Here is an 18,883-nt window from a genome sequence, read left to right as displayed (position 1 = left end):
CGCGAGGTTTCCTGACGTAAAAGCAGTTAATAAATACCCACATTGTGGGGTGCTAACACCCCTTGTGAAGTTGTTTGCGCCTCATGGCGCACGTGTCTCGCGCATAGGCCACATTGCGGGTGTGGTAGGGGGCGCTGTGCTCACGAGCGTTTGTTATCACCACCATGATCATAATGGTTAGAGCTCAGCGCTGGCAGCGACGCCTGGCGGCAGGCTTGGGTGGCGGTGCCCGAGATGTGAGCGGTCCTCTTCGGCGGGTGAACGGTTGTCTGTAGCGGTGGGGCCCTGCTGCGCGACACCACGGGACCGGGGGCCCTCATGGTAATTCGAGCATTGGCGAAGCCACCTTGAGTGTGTTCTTATGTTTGTTACGTTGTTGAATGTTGTTTAACATGTGTAAGATTGCTTAGCGTGTTTGTCACAACTGATGTATAATAGTTCGGCTGACGATATCGTCGATCTAAATGTAGTTAAATAAATGTCTATTGTTTTGGTTTGTTCCAACCGTGTCTACTGTGTCCCTTCACTCCAAGAGCGTGGTTCTCTCCACATCGAGACCCCACAACGTCTCGCTTTGCCTAACTCCGGTGGCGGCGATCATTTCCCAATATGTGGCTTGAGAACTGGCAATTATAATCTCATGGGGAAAATATCATACCAATAGCTATATTCTGGCAGTGGGGGCGTGCTAGGAGGTCCTGCAATCGAGACCAGCTGATGCCAAGAGGCACTTAGAGACCAATCGCCAAATTTTCGGCTGACTAATCTCCCTAGTGGTGAGTGGCTCACCGCGCAATACCCGCATGCATCTCATGCATTTTCGCACTCCATGAAAAGTTTTATTAGATCCCGGCTGCGGCGGCTGCATTTCGATGGAGGCGGAAATGCTGTAGGCCCATGTGCTCAGATTTGGGCGCACGTTAAACAACCCCAGGTGGTCGAAATTTCCGGAGCCCTCCACTACGGCCTCTCTCATAATCACATCGTGGTTTTGGGACGTTAAACCCCACAAATCAATCAATCAAGGGTTTTATTGGGTAGATTAGCTCATTAATCGCGTCAAAGAGCACTGTGTGGCAAACTTCTAAAATGTAAAATCCTTTTCTTCACACAAGTCCTACGAGACATGTCTCGATGACATTAGCGCATAAAGTTTGGGCGCCATTTTCGCTTGCCTTCATTTCTCTCAACTCTGCAGGTCAGATTCACCTCCTAAACAACTATTCCTAAAAAGAGAGTTTTTCAAGTGTGCCCAAAAAAAATTATTTTTTTTCCGATTCTAACACGTTCAGCGCAAAATGTGCCAATGCGTACCGTTCGGTGATGTCGAAGGGTAAATCGTGCACCGCCAGGGGTTCTGGAAGCCGTAAGCGAAAACCTCGGGAAGAACGGAAGGCCCGAAGCCAACAAATGGATTGTCATCAGGCACCGCGTACAGTTGGTGCCCTCTCACGTCCAGCCGAAGAATCTTTCCAAGGAGCGAGTTACTGCGAGGAAAACTCAATTAGAGCAAACAAACACCACTCATGCGGCAGCATCATTTAGGGCATAAAAATGTGATCAGCTTGCTCTAGAGGCGCAAAGCAAGACTCAGCGGAGTGGTGGTCTTATAGCTACTTGAATCAATTTTAATGTATATGTTTTTAGCCTAATTAGGTAATTCACATATTCGGATTGCATTAAAGACGATGACAATGAAATCGTCAGCCCTATAGAACGATACAGCACCCGCGTAACACAAGCACCCGAAATTTGGTTCATAAAGCACCACTGAACAAACTACAACACTCAAACACTGAGCTACAATGCGCCCAAACAGGTAAATCTATTACAGAAGTGCGTAAATACAGAAACGTCATTATCACGCAAGCGCTTGCTTGATGTCTTTCTGAATGATGAATTTCGAATTTATGCCTATACTTTCCAAGTTTACCTTGTATTTATCTCTCCTTTCTACAATGTCTTCATCACATACATGCTATTTAATTTTATTTTTTTACTACTGGTTTTCTTCATATCCATTTTGCATTGTAAATGAACAGTATTTTCTTGGCAGTCACATCATTCATTATTCACACATACTCTAGCCTATTCACAGTTCGCACGCATGTATTTCTATGTATTTACAACAACAAACAACCATTGTCTGTACTGCGCATGTGTGCACTGCTGCTGTTGCCTGGTTTCGGCTGCCTAGCCTCGTCAAGCTATATGCTTACTGCTTTCTTGTTAAGGTGGCCTTCAACATTGTACTTCGTGCATATCGTAAGTAAAGTTTGACTAGCCTTCACTTGACATCTCGTAAGCTTGGTTCGATCACAAATTGGTACAGCTTACAAGATTAAAACAAAACTACAGGCAAGTTTAAAAGCATGATGGTTCGCATAACATAGAAAACATCGTCATCAGGGACGGGCATACGTCCCAGAGGCTGACAGAGCCAAGCTGATAAAGCTACTAATCTCTAATTACTGAGTCGCACCGAGTGAAGGCTTTATAATTAGGTTGTGTGTGTTCGAACCAAGCCACCCAAAATACTTGAGATTGAGGTAACAATCATGCTAATTAAGTTGGAGTCAGCAGAACCAAGGTAAGTATAACCAAGTCTAGTTAAGCATAATTTAGCATTACATTTCTAATTAAGCTAAAGATTATTAAACATTATTATTCAATACGACATTAGCATGATTTCCAAGCAACCAATTAACTAGTGAAGCCAAGCTCTAGAAAGTACTATTTACGAGCCTAATCAACCCAATCAGAGTAATCTATTTCTAATTAGGACATCCTAATTATGTCTCGTTAAGTGTAACTGCCTGCTTTCTTCCTTTTTTGCTTCCTTAACCTTTGCTTCACATTTTCTTCATAGCTCGTAATTCGTAACACCTTGGTCGTTTGGCGCATATAAAGCTTTCATTTCTTTTCATTAAACTTTGCTAAAAGTTGGCGCTCCGTCTTGTTTGTTTCAGTGTCCTCGTCTGTGCTACAGCACTGACCTTAAAACCTCATTTCGAATCTTATTGTGAAGCTCAATTATATTGTAGCCATTCTTGCGTTCGTTATGGAGCGACTTTCCTGGGTGCATAGCTACAAGCTCTCGACTGTTAACGCACGATCTCTCGAGAAGGACGCGTCATGAAATCTGTCCCCTCGGGAAACATCCTCACGCCTACGCTCGTCGACATTTTTTAATACATTGAGTTCCACCAGGAAGGCAGCTGGTGATAGGTAACCGAACTTAGGTCGTTTAAAACACTATCAAATAATATTTTTATAATCATCTGATGCTGCGCAGTTACATTAAGAAACCCACATACGTAATTTCTTGGTGTTTCGCAATGAAGTGCTGACACCAAGCGCAGTGATACAAAGAAGCAGGGGCAACGGTTTCTATTCATTTTTTTTCTGAGCCAGTGAGTGGCCGGCATCCCAACCATGCGCAAAAAGTTTATTTAATTACTTATTTTAGACACATCATCTGATGATACAAAGGAGCTAAAACAAAGGCAACAAGCAACACCCTAATGGCGAACAACGCAGTGAGGTGGAGGTAAGTAAGAAACTATCCCAGTGGTTATACCACAGTTACTGCAACCTCTAAATGACCCATTATTAAATGTCACATCATTGAACTCCCGATTGCAGCATTTGACAAAACAACCACAAGATCTTTCAGTAGGCCCTATGCTAAAGCCCACACACCATTATTCGTTGCCAATGCTTTTTAAAGACAGCTTAGGATGACTGCCAGTTGGGCGTGTTGGTAAAGGTACATGATGAAACAATCGCGAAAATACACACACTCAGAGAGGACACAGACAAGCACTTACTAGCAACTGAAACTTTTATTTCGAAGCGAACACTAATAAATACATCACACGCATGTACGTCATTCCCGACTTCCCATGCGTTGACGTTGACACAAAGACAGCGTTGGGCACTTTAGTTATTCATTCTGGGGATAATTTGGCGTAAAAAATGAACAGGGACAAGAAAGAAGAAAAATACTAAACAAGCACAGCTATCAACTGGGAATTGCATTGTTGAGAACACATATAGAGAGTGCACTGGCACGTGGCTAAAATTAAAGCTCCGTGGGTGGATAATCGATTTCGGAATAACGCAAGTTCATCCACGACTTTGCAACACACGTGACCGATGAAGAAACCCTGGTCCATCTCTCGCACAGTCCTCTCCCTGACCACACTTCAGTTTTATCTATAAAAAAGTGTGGTAGTTACACTCTTTACAATGAACACAGAGATTAGGAGATGGCTGGTCGTCCGTGCTTCATTAATGCGTTGTTCATAACATCCGCTCCTACGAGTACAATAAGGTTCACGAGACACGAGGCTACCCTCTTTCCACACTCGAGTAAATTGTGCTTCTGGTAACGCTTACTTCTCCTTCCCTTGCCACCATCAACTTTTCTTTGAGCTGCTGCGCAGTTGTGACCTCACTTATTCTTAGCGCGGAAAACAACGATGTTAACACCAAGACGACTTCCCGGCTTCTTCAAGCGGTTACGAAGGGCATATGAAAAGATTTAGATTTAATGCCTGCATACTTACTCACAATGTACACTTCTGATGCTAATAAAGAAACATTGATTGATTGATTGATTGATTGATTGATTGAATGAGAGCCTCTCTAATAACCAGCGTTGCTATATGTCGGAGAGAAAACATGGCTAAATTAAAGCGAAAAAGTAGCCAGAAATAGCTAAAAAAACCTACCAAAGAGCTAAGAAAAGTCGCAGCTTTGCCGCAAAGGCGAAACAATGAACGCGATATCAACGAATGGGAAAGTCACGAGCATAATGGCGAGCAGATTGAAACGTGCCCCGCATTTCTCACGCACAAAGAACGCACGAAACGTACTCGTAGGTACAAATAAATGCGAATAAGCGTCTCAGTTGTTTCACTGTGTCTGAAAAGGGCGCTCTTTTCGCAAACGAAGACAGTGCGACGATTTTAGTGACCTTTGTGCACCGGTAACTATTACATAATCGTTTCGGTTAATGCCACACGCCAGCCAAGACGTACTATCCTCCCCACCTAGAGATGCGGGATTGCGAGCGAGCGTTCACCTTCTCTCTGCAGGGCAAAGTACGCGTGGGAGCGCACACCGTCGCGCGCTCCATCTTGCCGGCAATACTGAAAACACAATAGTACCCCCCTCCCGAGATGCGCGCTCACTTGGCCTTCTTGCTGGCAATGCTGAAAACACAATAGCCCGCCCCCCCTCCGAGGTGCCCATCACCAGTGGTAAGTGGCAGAATATATATTTGCCCTTTGAACGTTCAAGGACGAGCTTCTCAAAGGCTTAGTGGTTAACGCCTCGCATTCACGACTCAGAGGCTCCACGACCGATTGCATGCGCCGGAGTCTTTTTCAGGAATTTTTTTTTTAGTTTTCATAAATGTGGATACTTATACGGTGAGTGACGGCGACGCCCACGTCGATGCCGGCACCAAACTCCAGCCGAGAGTGTCCGTATATTTGCTGTCATAATACAAATAGCTAAAGTATATTTTCAAACATCTTTAGATATTTTATGCTAGCAATGAGTCCACTGGCAGCTGTGGTGCTTTAGAATTCGAACAGGGCTATCAAGCAACGTTTTCTTGCACGCGATTGCGCAGAACATGTATGAACGAACAAAAAAGTGTCCCTGTTTTGGTTGCAATAATTTACGGCAGGCATGGTTTTAGCAAAGCGTCGAGACTTGCGTGCCCCTCAAAGAGGAGCTGGGAATGCGTCAGAGCTCTGTAAACATCACGAGTGTGCGAATATTCAAAAGTTTTCAATAACAAATGTAACAGCACATAGTAAAACGCATTTTTTTTTAATAATTCTTAAGTGACCAGGACTGAGGAGGAGACCCCAGTGGATCAACGCGTTGGAAGACCGATGGTCACTTTCGTTGTTTCAGTTAGTAAACTGTCAAGGTGGCTGTAGTCCAGGGTGTAGGCAAGATGCATGCAGGTCAGGTGGCACCAAGGTCAAGCTGTTATGGGAATAAGCTCTGCTAACCACCGGGTGAAGGATTCCTTGCTGTAGCGCAGCGCCAGTGTCGGCCAGCCAGCTAGAGAAAAAGATGACGAGCGCGGGTGGCTCGTGGCGCCTCGAAGGTGCTTCTGTCTGGCTGGACGCCACTTCGGCAGCTCGCTTCCTCCCCGAGTCGTCCTTTCATTGAACCAACGACGACGCAATTACGTCGCTACAAAACTAATGTGTCACTGAAGCGAGTATGTCTTCAATGCTCTATCATTCGCATCAGATTCCCATCACTGGTTGCCCCGCCGTGGTGGTCTAGTGGCTAAGGTACTCGGCTGCTGACCCGCAGGTCGTGGGTTCGAATCCCGGCTGCGGCGGCTGCATTTCTGATGGAGGCGGAAATGTTGTAGGCCCGTGTACTCAGATTTGGGTGCACGTTAAAGCACCCCAGGTGGTCGAAATTTCCGGAGCCCTCCACTACGGCGTCTCTCATAATCAAATGGTGGTTTTGAGATGTTAAACCCCACAAATCAATCAATCAATCCCATCATTGGTTCGTTAAATAATGTTTGCCTTTCACGTCTTAGGTAGTGAGAAAGCTGACCGAAAGCTTAAAGTGGGCTTACGTCAAAGCATGCCTTTAAAAAAATTGGCAGATCCCGCGTACAGTAGAAATCGATATGGTATGCGAAGCACGAATGAGGAACATTTATATGACAGTTTAAAATCAGAGCAACGTTACGAGGCGGAGGTAAAATATGCCGAACATAACTTCCATGTCCTAATTATTAGGAGCGAAGCTCCTTATGGCGTGGCTTGGGCGTCCCTCGTATGTTACCACCAGTGGCACATACCCGAAATAGGTATAACACTTGACCTCTAAGGTGGTGCCAGTGAGAGATTTCTTCTGTGCGTTGTTTAACAATAAAAAATAGTGCTCAATGTACTTGCCAATGGCTGCTAATGGGGAATGAGAGACATGAGCATTCGGCTTTTAGTCAACGCGCACGCTGCGATCCCCATTAGCAGCCATTCGCATGTACATTGAGCACTATCGGACAAGAAAGGGATGCTACATTATACTCGCTGGGTGTAACCTCCTTAGCTTTAGAAAGGTTTAGCGAGCGTTGAGCCGCAGTGCCATGAATACAATGAACTTGTATATACCATGAATGAACTCAAGGTGGTTAAAAATGAGAAGTAGATACGAAGCGCAAGCCGTAAGAAAGTAAAAGCCGAATTCTCCTGTCTCTCATTTCTCATTAGCAGCCATTGGCATGTAAATTGAGCCCTATCTGACAGGGAAAGGTTGCTACGTTATACTCGCTGGGCGTAACCTCCTTGGTTTTCGAAAGGTTTAGCGATCGTTTGGTCGCAGTGCCATGAATACAGTGAACTAGAATATACCATGAACTCGAGGTGGTTAAAGGTGGGAAGTGGACCCAAAGCGCAGGCCGTAAGAAAGTGTGCGTGTGCCACCTCTCGTTTAGTCCTTGGAATGTCCGCTGGATGGCGGTGCTTCTATATGGGGAATATATGATAAAAAGATGCGAGATGGTGGGACTTGGAGTGTTGAATAGATGAACGAACGGACACACAAACAGATGCATGGATGGACGCATGAACGGACGCAGGGGCGGATGCACGAAAGAACGCAGGGACGGGCGCACAAACAGACGCATGGACGGTCACACAGACGGATGCATGGACGGACGAATGCTTCGCCCCACTCTCCATCATTCACTCCGTGGATATGCTGCCATTTTTTATGTTTGGACATTCCATTTACCTTCATCATCTATTTACGCCACCTGATATATGTGGAGCAAGCGAAACGTACGCGAGCGTGCTATGAATGTAGCGCGTAGTCATGTTTTACATGACACGCATATCTCGATTATCGTATTCGGACGTGTAAGTTAACTGTGCTGTTTATTGACGTCATGCAATACCAATTTGGTATATGTGAAGATAGAGAAACGACCGCGAGCGCATCATGAGCGTGCTATGTGGTCATGTTGTTACATGACATGCATCTCATGATTATCATGTTTGCACCAGTCACATACCTTCGTCATCCATTCACGTCTCATAATACCAAATTTGGCATATACGAAACTAGCGAAACGGCGGGGAGAGCATCATGAAGGCCCCAATATACTGCGACGTAACGTTGCCGAGCGCACGCTGGGCGCAGCGACGCTACGCTAGCCAAACTCGAACACTCTATAGTCTGACGCCAGACGCGACCAGCGTCTGCCGACGCAGCCCGGCGGCAACCGGTGCGAAATGCGACATGCTGCATTTCGCACCAACCACGTTACCCAGAATGCACCACATCTGCCTAGCTTCGTGACGAAGGGACGCAGGGCGCGCCCAAACGCGCATGCGTCAAAGCAACGCAGTGCGGCGCGTGCCTGCGAGTATATGCCAGGCCGATCGGCGCTTGGCGTGGCATCGCCGGCATGACCCCACGAAACGAGCACCCGCGCACCGGGTCACGTCTAAGTGTATTGGCGCCTTGAGTATGGCATGTAGTCATGCTCTTACATGACACGCATCTCATGATTATCATGTTTGCACCAGTCACATACCTTCGTCATCGATTTGCATCACGTAATGCCAAATTCGGTATATGTGACGCTAGCGACACGGCTGCAGCGCATCATGAGAGTGGCGTGTAGTCATGACTCATGATTTACATGACATGCATGTCATGATTTCTACGTTAGGGTCTGTCGCTTGTGTTCGCCGTGCAATCATGTCATACCATAACAGTTTTGCAACATGTCATGTGAATGAGACCACCGCGGAAGCAACAAGACCATGAAATGTAAAACGTGACATTCATGACACACATATGATTTTCATGTTACGACTAGTCACATATGCTTGACATAGAGTCATATTATGCTATACCAAGTTTCGTATTGATACCATTATCCAAACGGCCAGGAGAGCTAAAAGTCATAGATAGATAGATAGATAGATAGATAGATAGATAGATAGATAGATAGATAGATAGATAGATAGATAGATAGATAGATAGATAGATAGATAGATAGATAGATAGATAGACAGACAGACAGACAGACAGACAGACAGACAGACAGACAGACAGACAGACAGACAGACAGACAGACAGACAGATAGATAGATAGATAGATAGATAGATAGATAGATAGATAGATAGATAGATAGATAGATAGATAGATAGATAGATAGATAGATAGATAGATAGATAGATAGATAGATAGATAGATAGATAGATAGATAGATAGATAGATAGATAGATAGATAGATAGATAGATAGATGCGCTCAAAGTCACCGAAGTTCGCTAATAAATGCTTCGCATCTAAAAAAACAAAAAACTTAGTCTACCATAACCTTAAACAAGCGTACGAAGGGCTCTTCCTCGAAAATCGTAAAAAGGCCAGAGGTATGAAGCTGTGGTGGTAGGCGGCCATAACTCCTGTGTTACATATTATTATTGGTCGATGTCAGCCAATGGCAGAGCATCACCCTTTGCCGCTGATTATGACGCCATCGTGCCGATTTCCGAACCACATCACTTGGCAAGCTGTATGCTTGGCATCTTGCCATTGTGTGCGAGTGTGCCTGTGCGCGCCATGACGTTTTGTCACAAATCAAGAGGAATTAGAGTGCACAAAAAAGCACGCCATTTGTTAGCGGCATTTTATCGATTTTTATTCCACTTAGTTCCCTTCAATTTTCGACAATATCTACGGTTCAGAAAGACAAACAATATCCCCTATGCTTTTCTTGGATGAAATGACTGTTGGTTTCATATATAATGACACGAGCGAAGTAACAGAGACAGACACGAATCGACGTCTTGCTCACACCCCAGACCAGCAAGCAATGTTCTCTTCTTTCTCCACTTCTAAGCGATTTTATGCTACAGTTGATGGCTCATACCCATTTACCTGTGACATTATTCCTTCTCCTCGAAAAGCATCTTCTCGATGCTGGTGATGAGCGTTGAAAAAAAATGAGAAACAGAAGACGCTACTATGGAATCTAACAACTCCGTCGTAAGGCAAAAATATGGGCTTGTGTCACAGAAGTACTCAATAAAGAAAGGAGTTAGGACACAAGACACATCAAAAAGATACAAAAGTGACAAAAAAATAAGTAGTCATTGCATGACAAGTCAGTCCACATTCGATTGACGACGCAAGAAATACGACTTGAGCCTTGACACATGCACTACATCACTTTGTGAAAACCGACGGGAACGTCTTGATGTGCCCTCGGGGATACCTTCGTATGGGACGTCGCTGAGCCGGCGTAGAACATTATACGGGCCGAAGTAGCGCCGCAGCAACTTTTCAGAGTGACCACGCTGTCAGATGGGGGTCCACACCCAAACTTCATCATCTAGTTGGAAGGTAAATCTCGGTGTGTAATGTTGTAGCGGCGTGCGTCAGCAGTTTGGTGAGCCTGAATACGGCGTCGGGCGAGTTGACGGGCCTCCTCGGCACGTTGAGCGAACAAGGGCGATCTGCGTTGAACATGCCCAGGTTGTTGGGAAGGAGCATTGCGTCGAGCATTGTAGTAGCCTCTCGACCATGAACTAAGCGAAATGGGGTGAAACCTGTACTCTCTTGGACTGCTGTATTGTAATGAGCAAAAGTTACGTAAGGGATTACATCGTCCCACTTCTTGTGATCAACGGCCACATACATTGACAGCATATCTGCAATGGTCTTGTTCAACCGTTCAGTGAGTCATTTTGCTTGGGGGTGATAACCCGTGGTTTTCAGATGTTCTGTATAACTTAGTCTAAGCACTTCTTGAAGAATATCTGTGGTAAAAGCTTTTCCACGAACAGCAATTATCACAGCTGGCACTCAGTGAGAAAGGACGATGCTGGTGACGAAAAACTGGCCGCTTTTGGCTGCGGTAGCTTTGGGCAGGGCCTTTGTTTCACTGTAACGTGTTAATTAATTGGTGGCAACCACAATCCGCCAATTTCTAGAAGAAGACGTGGGAAACAATCCGAGCAAGTCAATGCCAATTGCATGGAATGGTGTTTTCGGTGTGGCGTAGACTGTAGTAGGTTTGCTGGTCGAACAGGTGGAGTCTTACGCCGTTGGAAGTCGCAGCATGTGCGGACGTACTGCTTGACTGTCTTCGCGAGGCGTGGCCAGTAGTAGGAGCGGAGAAATATTTCCAAGGTGCCCGTGTAGCCAAGGTGTTCGGATGACGGTTGATCGTGACAAGCATGTAAATTATCGTCACGAAGCGAGGTCGGCGCAACCACTAGGTATACGTAGCTTGGGTATGGTCGAAATTCTTCTTATAGAGGACTCCATTCCTGATTCAAAACGAGGCCAGCGAACGTGCGAAGTTTCAAGGATGTCGTCACGTTGTTGCTCCATGTCGTCACGTTGTTGTTGAGCCAAGTCGGTTGCTGATACAGAGGAAACGAATGCATCGTCCTCTTCAACGTCCGCATTCGTACTTCCGATTGGTGCACGTGACAGACAGGCAGCATCGGTGTCTTTGCGTCATGACTTGTGAATGACTGTAACGGCAAATTCTTGCAGCTGAAGGCTCCACCGTGCTAGACAACCGGAATTATCTTTGAGGCTGGCAAGCCAGCATAAAGAATGGTGGTCGATGAATGGGCGACCGTACAAATAAAGCCGGAAGTTTGTTATAGCCTTAACAACGGCTAAGCAATCTTTTTCTGTTGCAGAGTAGTTTTTCTCCGCGGATGATAGAGTTCGACTTGCGTAGGCAATCACGCGCTCTACGCCATTTTGCCATTGAACTAATACAGCACTAAGTCCGACGTTGCTGGCATCCGTGTGTAGCTCTGTGGCAGCGTTGTCATCGAAGTGACCGAGTACAGGTGGGGCTTGGATATGGTTTCGTAGCGTGTCAAAGAAATGACGCTGATCCTGAACCCAAACAAATGGTACGCCATCTTTTCGGATCCGAAATGGTACGAAACCCGGCTGCTCGCCACCTCTTTCATGCCTTTGCATTACTGCGTTTATTCGCTTCACCCTTTGCGGCAACGATTGCGACCAACCCTTTTCTCACAACTAGAAATTGGCCTCGGGTCGCGCCATCGGTGGTTTTACAGCTCAAGGATGCTTCTGCATCACGTGCCATACTACTTCAGCACTTCGATTTCTTTGCTCTGTCGCCTTGTCGGACTGATTCACCTGCGCTAACCTCAGTACTCACGCGCGCTCTGAAACGTTCTGTGGATAGAACAACGGGAGTACCGCCGCCTTCTACGTGGTTGCATCCGCGAAGATGCTGTTTTAGCTTTTCTTTTCGTCCGGTTGCTCGGACGCATACGAAGCAGTTCTGACGCTGCTGCAAAACTCTTAGGTCTGCTTGCTACGCTGACAGGTTTCGAACCTTCTTTTACACGCGTAGTGTATTTGTCTTTCTCGCGACTCCCCGACGTCTCTTGCGTCAGCGCCGGTTCTTGCTACTCATTTCTGAGCTTCGGGCTATCATCTGAATCTCGTCAATACTCTCACAGGTTTTGTCTGCTGTTTCATCCGCGCAGTCTAAATGGTTTTCTAAAGAACCATCTTCCCTTTCACTCACCAGACTGTCAGACAACGTAATACACTTAAGAACAATGACGCCGTTTATCCATGAACAAGCTAGCTCGCATGGCGGTGAGCTATCCACAACCACATTGTTTTTCTCACTCTCTGCATTCGCTGCTTCTCCTGAGCTTCCTCCGGTGCTCTAGATCACTTCGACGCCGTTTGCAAGATCCACCGTTGCGACAACCACAGTTGAGGTCTGTACCAGTCTACAGCTATCCTAGCTGCTTCGCTAGCATTCAACTGGCACAGCACCTCGTTGCACTCGCTTTGGCCTTCAGTGGCCTCTTTCATTAGAGCAGCATCTTTCGCAGCTCTCACATTCGGTTCATCTTCGAAGCTACTGCTGTTCTCTCACGTGCTAGCCTTCTCTCCGGCTCTGAACTGCACTGCGCTCATTTGTTCATCGCACTTCTCGTGCGCTCCAGTTGCGGATGGCTAAATATTCTGCTGCGTTGCCTCAGCTTTACGTTCCAGCATTTCAATCTCTAGATCGAGTGCTCGCTCACGCTTTTCCACATCTCGCTCACGTTTTTCTCTTTCTCTTTCTTGCTCGCACTCCAATCTTTCTCTTTCCTTCTCCCTCTGCTGTCTTTCTCTTTCTTTCTTTTTCTCCTCTATTTCCTTCTTTTCTCTTTCTTTGCCTTCATTTTGAAAGCATTCAATGCCAATTCAATCTCCTCATCACTAGCTTTTTGCAAAATCAGCCTCACAATCAGTGTTCTGCCTATACCCTCCTCGACCTTAACACCTAGGTTTTTACAAATATGCAAGAGTTCACTTTTCAGTAGTGTCCTCACCTCCATGACTGCTGGCTTACTTTGGTCCTGCATCTCACACAAATGTAGAGGATTCCTCTGACTAACCCAGTACTCAAAAATAGGTGATCTCCCTAACTCACACACAATCCGGCTTCTAATCAACTCAAACTCACAAAATGAAGCCTGGAAAGTCAAAGCAAAAGTCAAGTACTCAGCGCAACACAGCACCTTGTCACGATGTCCACCTCACCGCTGCCAACCAGTTGTCAAGGGTTCGAGGTTGATGGGAGGTATCGCGAGTATTTTTCGGATAGCAGGCTCCCCGCCGTCGTCCGTATAGCCAATCTTCGCCAATGGGGGGACGCGTTAAAAGAGATAGAACGAAGGTTTATTTGAATGATAGTTGAAAGATGGAACTGTACAGAGATTCAGCAGATAATCAGCTATGTGCAAAGATTCAGCTCATGATTCAGCGATTATTTACAAAATGTCTTCGGCTTTTATAGCCCGCCGTCTCCTTACACGGATGTCGGAAGAAAGCGGTGACCATTCTTGCCACCAAACGGGCGGCGAAGCCTCAGTGGTCCACCCACCAGAAAGGGTGCAGATATTGCACCACTCGGCTGGGCGAAAAGGTACATTGGTAGCACGAGCGCACCGCACAATGGCGCACCCGGCCCACGCCTTGAAGGCAACGCAGGGCGAGGAGGTTGAGTACGGAGAGGGAAAGTTGGGCTCCTCCGGGGAGATGGCCGCTGACACGAACATCAGCAGCGGTGAATGACTGCTTTCAGAGTCAGGCTTCCAGAACTTTCTCGAACATGGTGGTCCAAACACTCTATACTTGAGAACAGCTTCTTCGACGTCTTCCCACGCTTCCGGACTGACGGTGCTTTTGTGACGATTTCGCGTCAGTCACGACAGCCGAGTCGAGAGGTTGACTTCATGAGAACCTCCACAGTGGCGCCGTCCCATGCTGTTCGAGTCCATTCAACAAAAGAGTTGTCTCGCGAAGCTTTCGTTGTGACCCGACCACTACCTGGAACATCTACAGGACAGGCGCAGGTGTGGTTGAAAGCATCCTATTAGACCGGCTTACGCATAATGGCGTCTGCCCAGACGAATCGCCTGGCCAAACGTAACAACATGCAGACGTGTTCCGACTGCCAGCGCCGCAAACCACCACCCGTAAAGCTAGCTGGTCTGTCGCAGTCTGTTCAAGTGCCGACTGCACCATTCACACAATTCACTGAGGATTTGTCGGCCTCTCTACAACGTGTACTACCGGAAACACGTGGATAATCGTCGCCACCAATTACCTCACCCGTAACGCCGAGACAGGAGCTCTGCGACGGACAACAGCAGCTGACGTGGCACGAATCTTTATCGAAGCTATCGTTTTAAGACATGGTGTTACCGCAGTAATTGTCGCCGACAGCGGTACTGCGTTCATGGCTTTGAGCTCTTTGACGACGTTTTGCGACTAATAGTAAGAGAGCCCCAGACCGCTCAGAGTAAGACAGCCCCGGACGTGAGGACTGACTCAACGTCTCAACAGGACCCTGGCTTATAGTATTAGCATGTTTATCTATAGATTAAAAGCAGAAGAAGTGGGACGACGTATTACCTTACGTCACATTCCTCTACAACACAGCTCATCAGGGGACTCCGCGGAAGACACTTGCTTACAGACGTGCAGTTGCGACAACATTAAACACGATGCTTCCTCACGAAAATTATTGCAGTGAGACGAACGCTGTAGAGTTTACGCATCGAGCAGAAGATGCCGCGCAACTTGCCAGGTTGCCGATCCCCGAACAATAAGACTGTGATACCAGACATCACAACCTTCGGTACAGACCCATCATATACAACGTGAGCGACAAAGTGTGAGTCTGACAACCTATCTGTCGGCGTGGGTTCTTCGAAAAGCTGTTGCGAAGATGCTTCAGACTTTGTACGCAATTCTACGGCGCATCAGTGACGTCAACTAAGGGGTTGTTCCTGACGGCCATCAGTGTTGAAAGCAGCGAAGACATTCACCAGAAATTCTTCACGTGCTTTGGATGAAGCCATACCTTCACTGACTAATTGTTCAGTTTCCTTACGTTGCTTTCTGAACGCTTAACATCAGGGCAATGGTGCATTTTAAGGGCCGTTAGCTTGGTAGTCTGTTCCTGTTTCGTTAGCTCAGTCTGTTGAAGCTGTTAGCTCAGTCTGTTCCTTGCCAATAGCGAACAGAAATTGAAGAAAAAAACGTAAGCCTTCTCTCGAAAGAACAATGCCATGTCTCAATCGGTTAAAATATATTCTCAATGAAGTGCACGAATACAATGATAATTCATCGTTCTGATCGGTGGTAGATATTGTGCCAATGATTGAAAGTAGCTGAAGAAACTTGTCGGCAATCCTGTGAGCTGATCACCTGTCGTTGGCAGTTGTTGAGGTTTTTTTGGGTAAATTAAAATGGCAGTATCTTCAAAGCAGGGTATAAGGGTTAAATTCAACTCAATGTGCATGTTCTTACGGGGGAGATGTTGCAAAGGTTTCTGGGAAAAGCCTCAGCTATTTCATTCTGTGAAGATACGTAATCAGCCAAACCGGGTCGCGCAAAGATTTTGATAATTGTTATATTCATACATTTACCAAGAGTTTTTAAAATTTAGCATACGCTCTTTAAAGCAGTTCCGCCTCAATTTATGTGGCCCGGAAGTGTAACGTGCATGTTATGTATGTTTATTTATGTGTGCACTTATTTCTTCACTCATCAAGTTTTTTACTCTTTTTCTCTGTTTATTTTTTGTTGAACCAGTAGAGAGTGGTAATGTTACCCACTAGAAGCTTTCTGTAGATTAAGTAACTGTTTTTGGAGTTTTGATACAGTGATAATTAGCACTCTCATGGTTGCACTGACAGTCAATGCGCCTAGTCTACCAGCTGCTGTTCAGGCTCTGTCTGGAGCAGTCTCCGACTCAAAATTTGAATCTAGACGCAGCTGATGATCATAATTTTTTGTTAAATATATCAGCCTTCGTAGAGTTGCGTGGACTTATACCGTCGCTAACACTTTTGCCACTTTATATGAATTTCCAGCTGCTAATCTCGCCATTACGAAAATAAATTAAACGAATGCGGTTCGTTGGTATGCTCAGATGCTACGTTTATTGTCCACGTTTTTTTTTCTTTCAAAAACATATCGACAATATTCTAATATATATTGGTACCCGATGTGAGACATGGAACTAACATCGTGGCTCAGGTGAGTTAGTCTAATCATGGTGATTAACCTTCTCTGCATGAAGTCACTAGTTAGGCTTCTCTGCATGAATAACAAAGTAACCAGCACGTAATGTACTGATATCACTGACATGACACCGGAGTTCACGTCTTACTGTGTTAGTACTGCAACATGGCTGTTTCAGGGCCAGCGGTATAAGCCATTTATAGCCTTGCTGCAAAGTAGACCGAGAATACTCGAGCGCAGTGTGATAGCATTAGCTACCCCCGTTTTCACTGTAATCACAATTGCTCGCCATTATTCACTTTCTTATGGACACGTGAAACATGCTGTGAAGAATGAAAATCTGTACACATGATGGAGTATTGGCCGTTGTAAATTCGCTCAGGGCACCGATAGCAATTGCGGCAGCAAAGTACCTGCTACGTGTCTCTAAAGCGAAATGCGCTCCTGCGTTGCTGCGGTTTTCTTCTATGCTGTAATTGTTGACGACGATAACTGGGCACTTTGTAAGACTCTGTTTTGCTATGACTTATTTCAGTCGCTGTGGTGTAGTATAGTGACGCGGCGGTGTCTGTGAAGTGTGGTGGCACCGTGGTGTTGTGTACAACATGCTCGGAGGTGACGGCAGCGGTGCTTTTCGATTGAGCGGCAGAGAGACGACGATGATCTCGGAGCAAAACGTCACACGTGAAGCTGCGGCCCGCCAAATAAGAACAAAAAGATTGCGCGAAAGGTTGCGCGGCCAAGGCCCCGATGAACACGAACGGGAAGAAGGCACGGAGAAAAAAATAGGAGGACACTCGAAGACGAGTCGAGGGCCGAACGAGGTTCAACAGGCTAGAGTGAAGATCCTGGGTGTCGCGCGACTGCAGTGTCGGGTTCCGGACCCGAACGCGTGAAGTCAGGCACGGCCAGGACGCTCCAGCTGCCCACAGTGTACTCGTAAGTACGCGGCCTTCCAGAGTTCCGGCCGTGACTGTTCAAGGTCACGTCTCAGGTGTCCGTTCCAGCCGTGACTGTTTAAGGACACGTCCCATTTGTCCAGGCCTCAACTCCAGTCCTGAACCACCCGTGGGAGTGGAACCTTCCGGGTGGTGATCGCCTCCTCGGAACGAGCCAGCGTCGGTAAGCAGCCGCATTTCTTTCGAGGGCAGGGACTACTTCCTCTTCCGCCAAGCGTCGACGTGCTCGTCAGCGCGTGGCTCTAGCTGCTGAGAGATCGCCAGCGTCCGCCTACTCGACCCACCAAGCCACCGCCACCATCAACGACCCCGGTGACTGTTGATTTTCACGAACATTGTAGCAGGACAACTTATAGGATGTGTTTTTGTTTGTCAGCTTACACTCGGTGTGTACATTGCAACTTTATCTCAATTTGTTTCTTAATTATGCTCAAAGTTTCTACTTTTCTCGTCTTTAAACGGCTTCGTCGTTTCCTAGTTCTGAGCCTTTCTCTCCAAATAACACTTTACTCAACCGTAAATCCGCATCACAAATCGGCGTCCGCTACGACAGGACGAAGCCGTTAGTAGTAGTGGTAGGCGTATTAAGAATTTGGCAAGCGCCCGCGATCTGGTGGCTTTGGCCGAGCGCATGGTGCTCGAAGGCGAAAAGCTGAGGTCCTAGTTAGATGGGCAGGAGGCACGCGCACGAGATGAACGAGCTGCAGAACGCGAGGCAAGAAAGGAGCTGTTACAACTGGAAGAAAGAAAAGAGAGAAGTTTGCAGTTGCGGCTGAAAGTAGCCGAATCGGGAGGCAATCGTAGCGAGACGAGAACAGCTTCCAGTCGATCTACAGGGAACACTTTCTGCAACTTGAAACCTCACAGCCTAATTCTAGGAAATGATGAAAATGGGGACGACTTGGATGCATACCTAAAGAGGTTCGAGAACGTCGCCACCGATCAAGAGTGGCCGAAAGGAAAATGGGTCACATCCTTAGGCTTATGTTTGAGTGGGAAGGCCTTGAAAGTCGTTTGACGGTTGTCTCTGGAAGATTCACTCGACTATGATAAGGCGAAGGTAGCTTTGCTTCAACGTTTTCGGTTTACGGTGGAGGGCTACCGGGATACGTTCCGCCAGAGCAAGCCCCAAGATAGCGAGACCGGAAAACAATGCGCGGCTAGGCTTTCGAGTTTGTTTGATTGGCTGGTGGAAACGTCGAAGACAAAGAGTACTTGGCACTCCGTAATCTTGCAGTGTCGGAGCAATCTTTGAACAACTGCTATCAACGGTTAGCACTGTTTCTACGTGCAAAGAAGTACAGCAAGCTTCAAGAC

The 18,883-nt window shown here is 46.6% G+C and overlaps 1 protein-coding gene across 1 annotated transcript in view; it reads right to left on the bottom strand.

The window, feature by feature from the left end:
* Positions 1-18,883, bottom strand: part of LOC119178557 (HHIP-like protein 1) — a 192,561-nt gene that overhangs the window by 57,254 nt on the left and 116,424 nt on the right. Inside the window, exon 3 of the mRNA XM_075884967.1 lies at positions 1,315-1,487. Within this exon, the coding sequence (XP_075741082.1) occupies positions 1,315-1,487 (173 nt within the window). The remainder of the gene's footprint in view (positions 1-1,314; positions 1,488-18,883) is intronic.

This window comes from Rhipicephalus microplus, chromosome 2, assembly GCF_043290135.1.
Source record: "Rhipicephalus microplus isolate Deutch F79 chromosome 2, USDA_Rmic, whole genome shotgun sequence".
In the NCBI taxonomy this organism is placed as follows: domain Eukaryota; kingdom Metazoa; phylum Arthropoda; class Arachnida; order Ixodida; family Ixodidae; genus Rhipicephalus; species Rhipicephalus microplus.
Note: the sequence above shows the minus strand (reverse complement) of the source record. Positions and strands in the feature narration are given on the sequence as shown.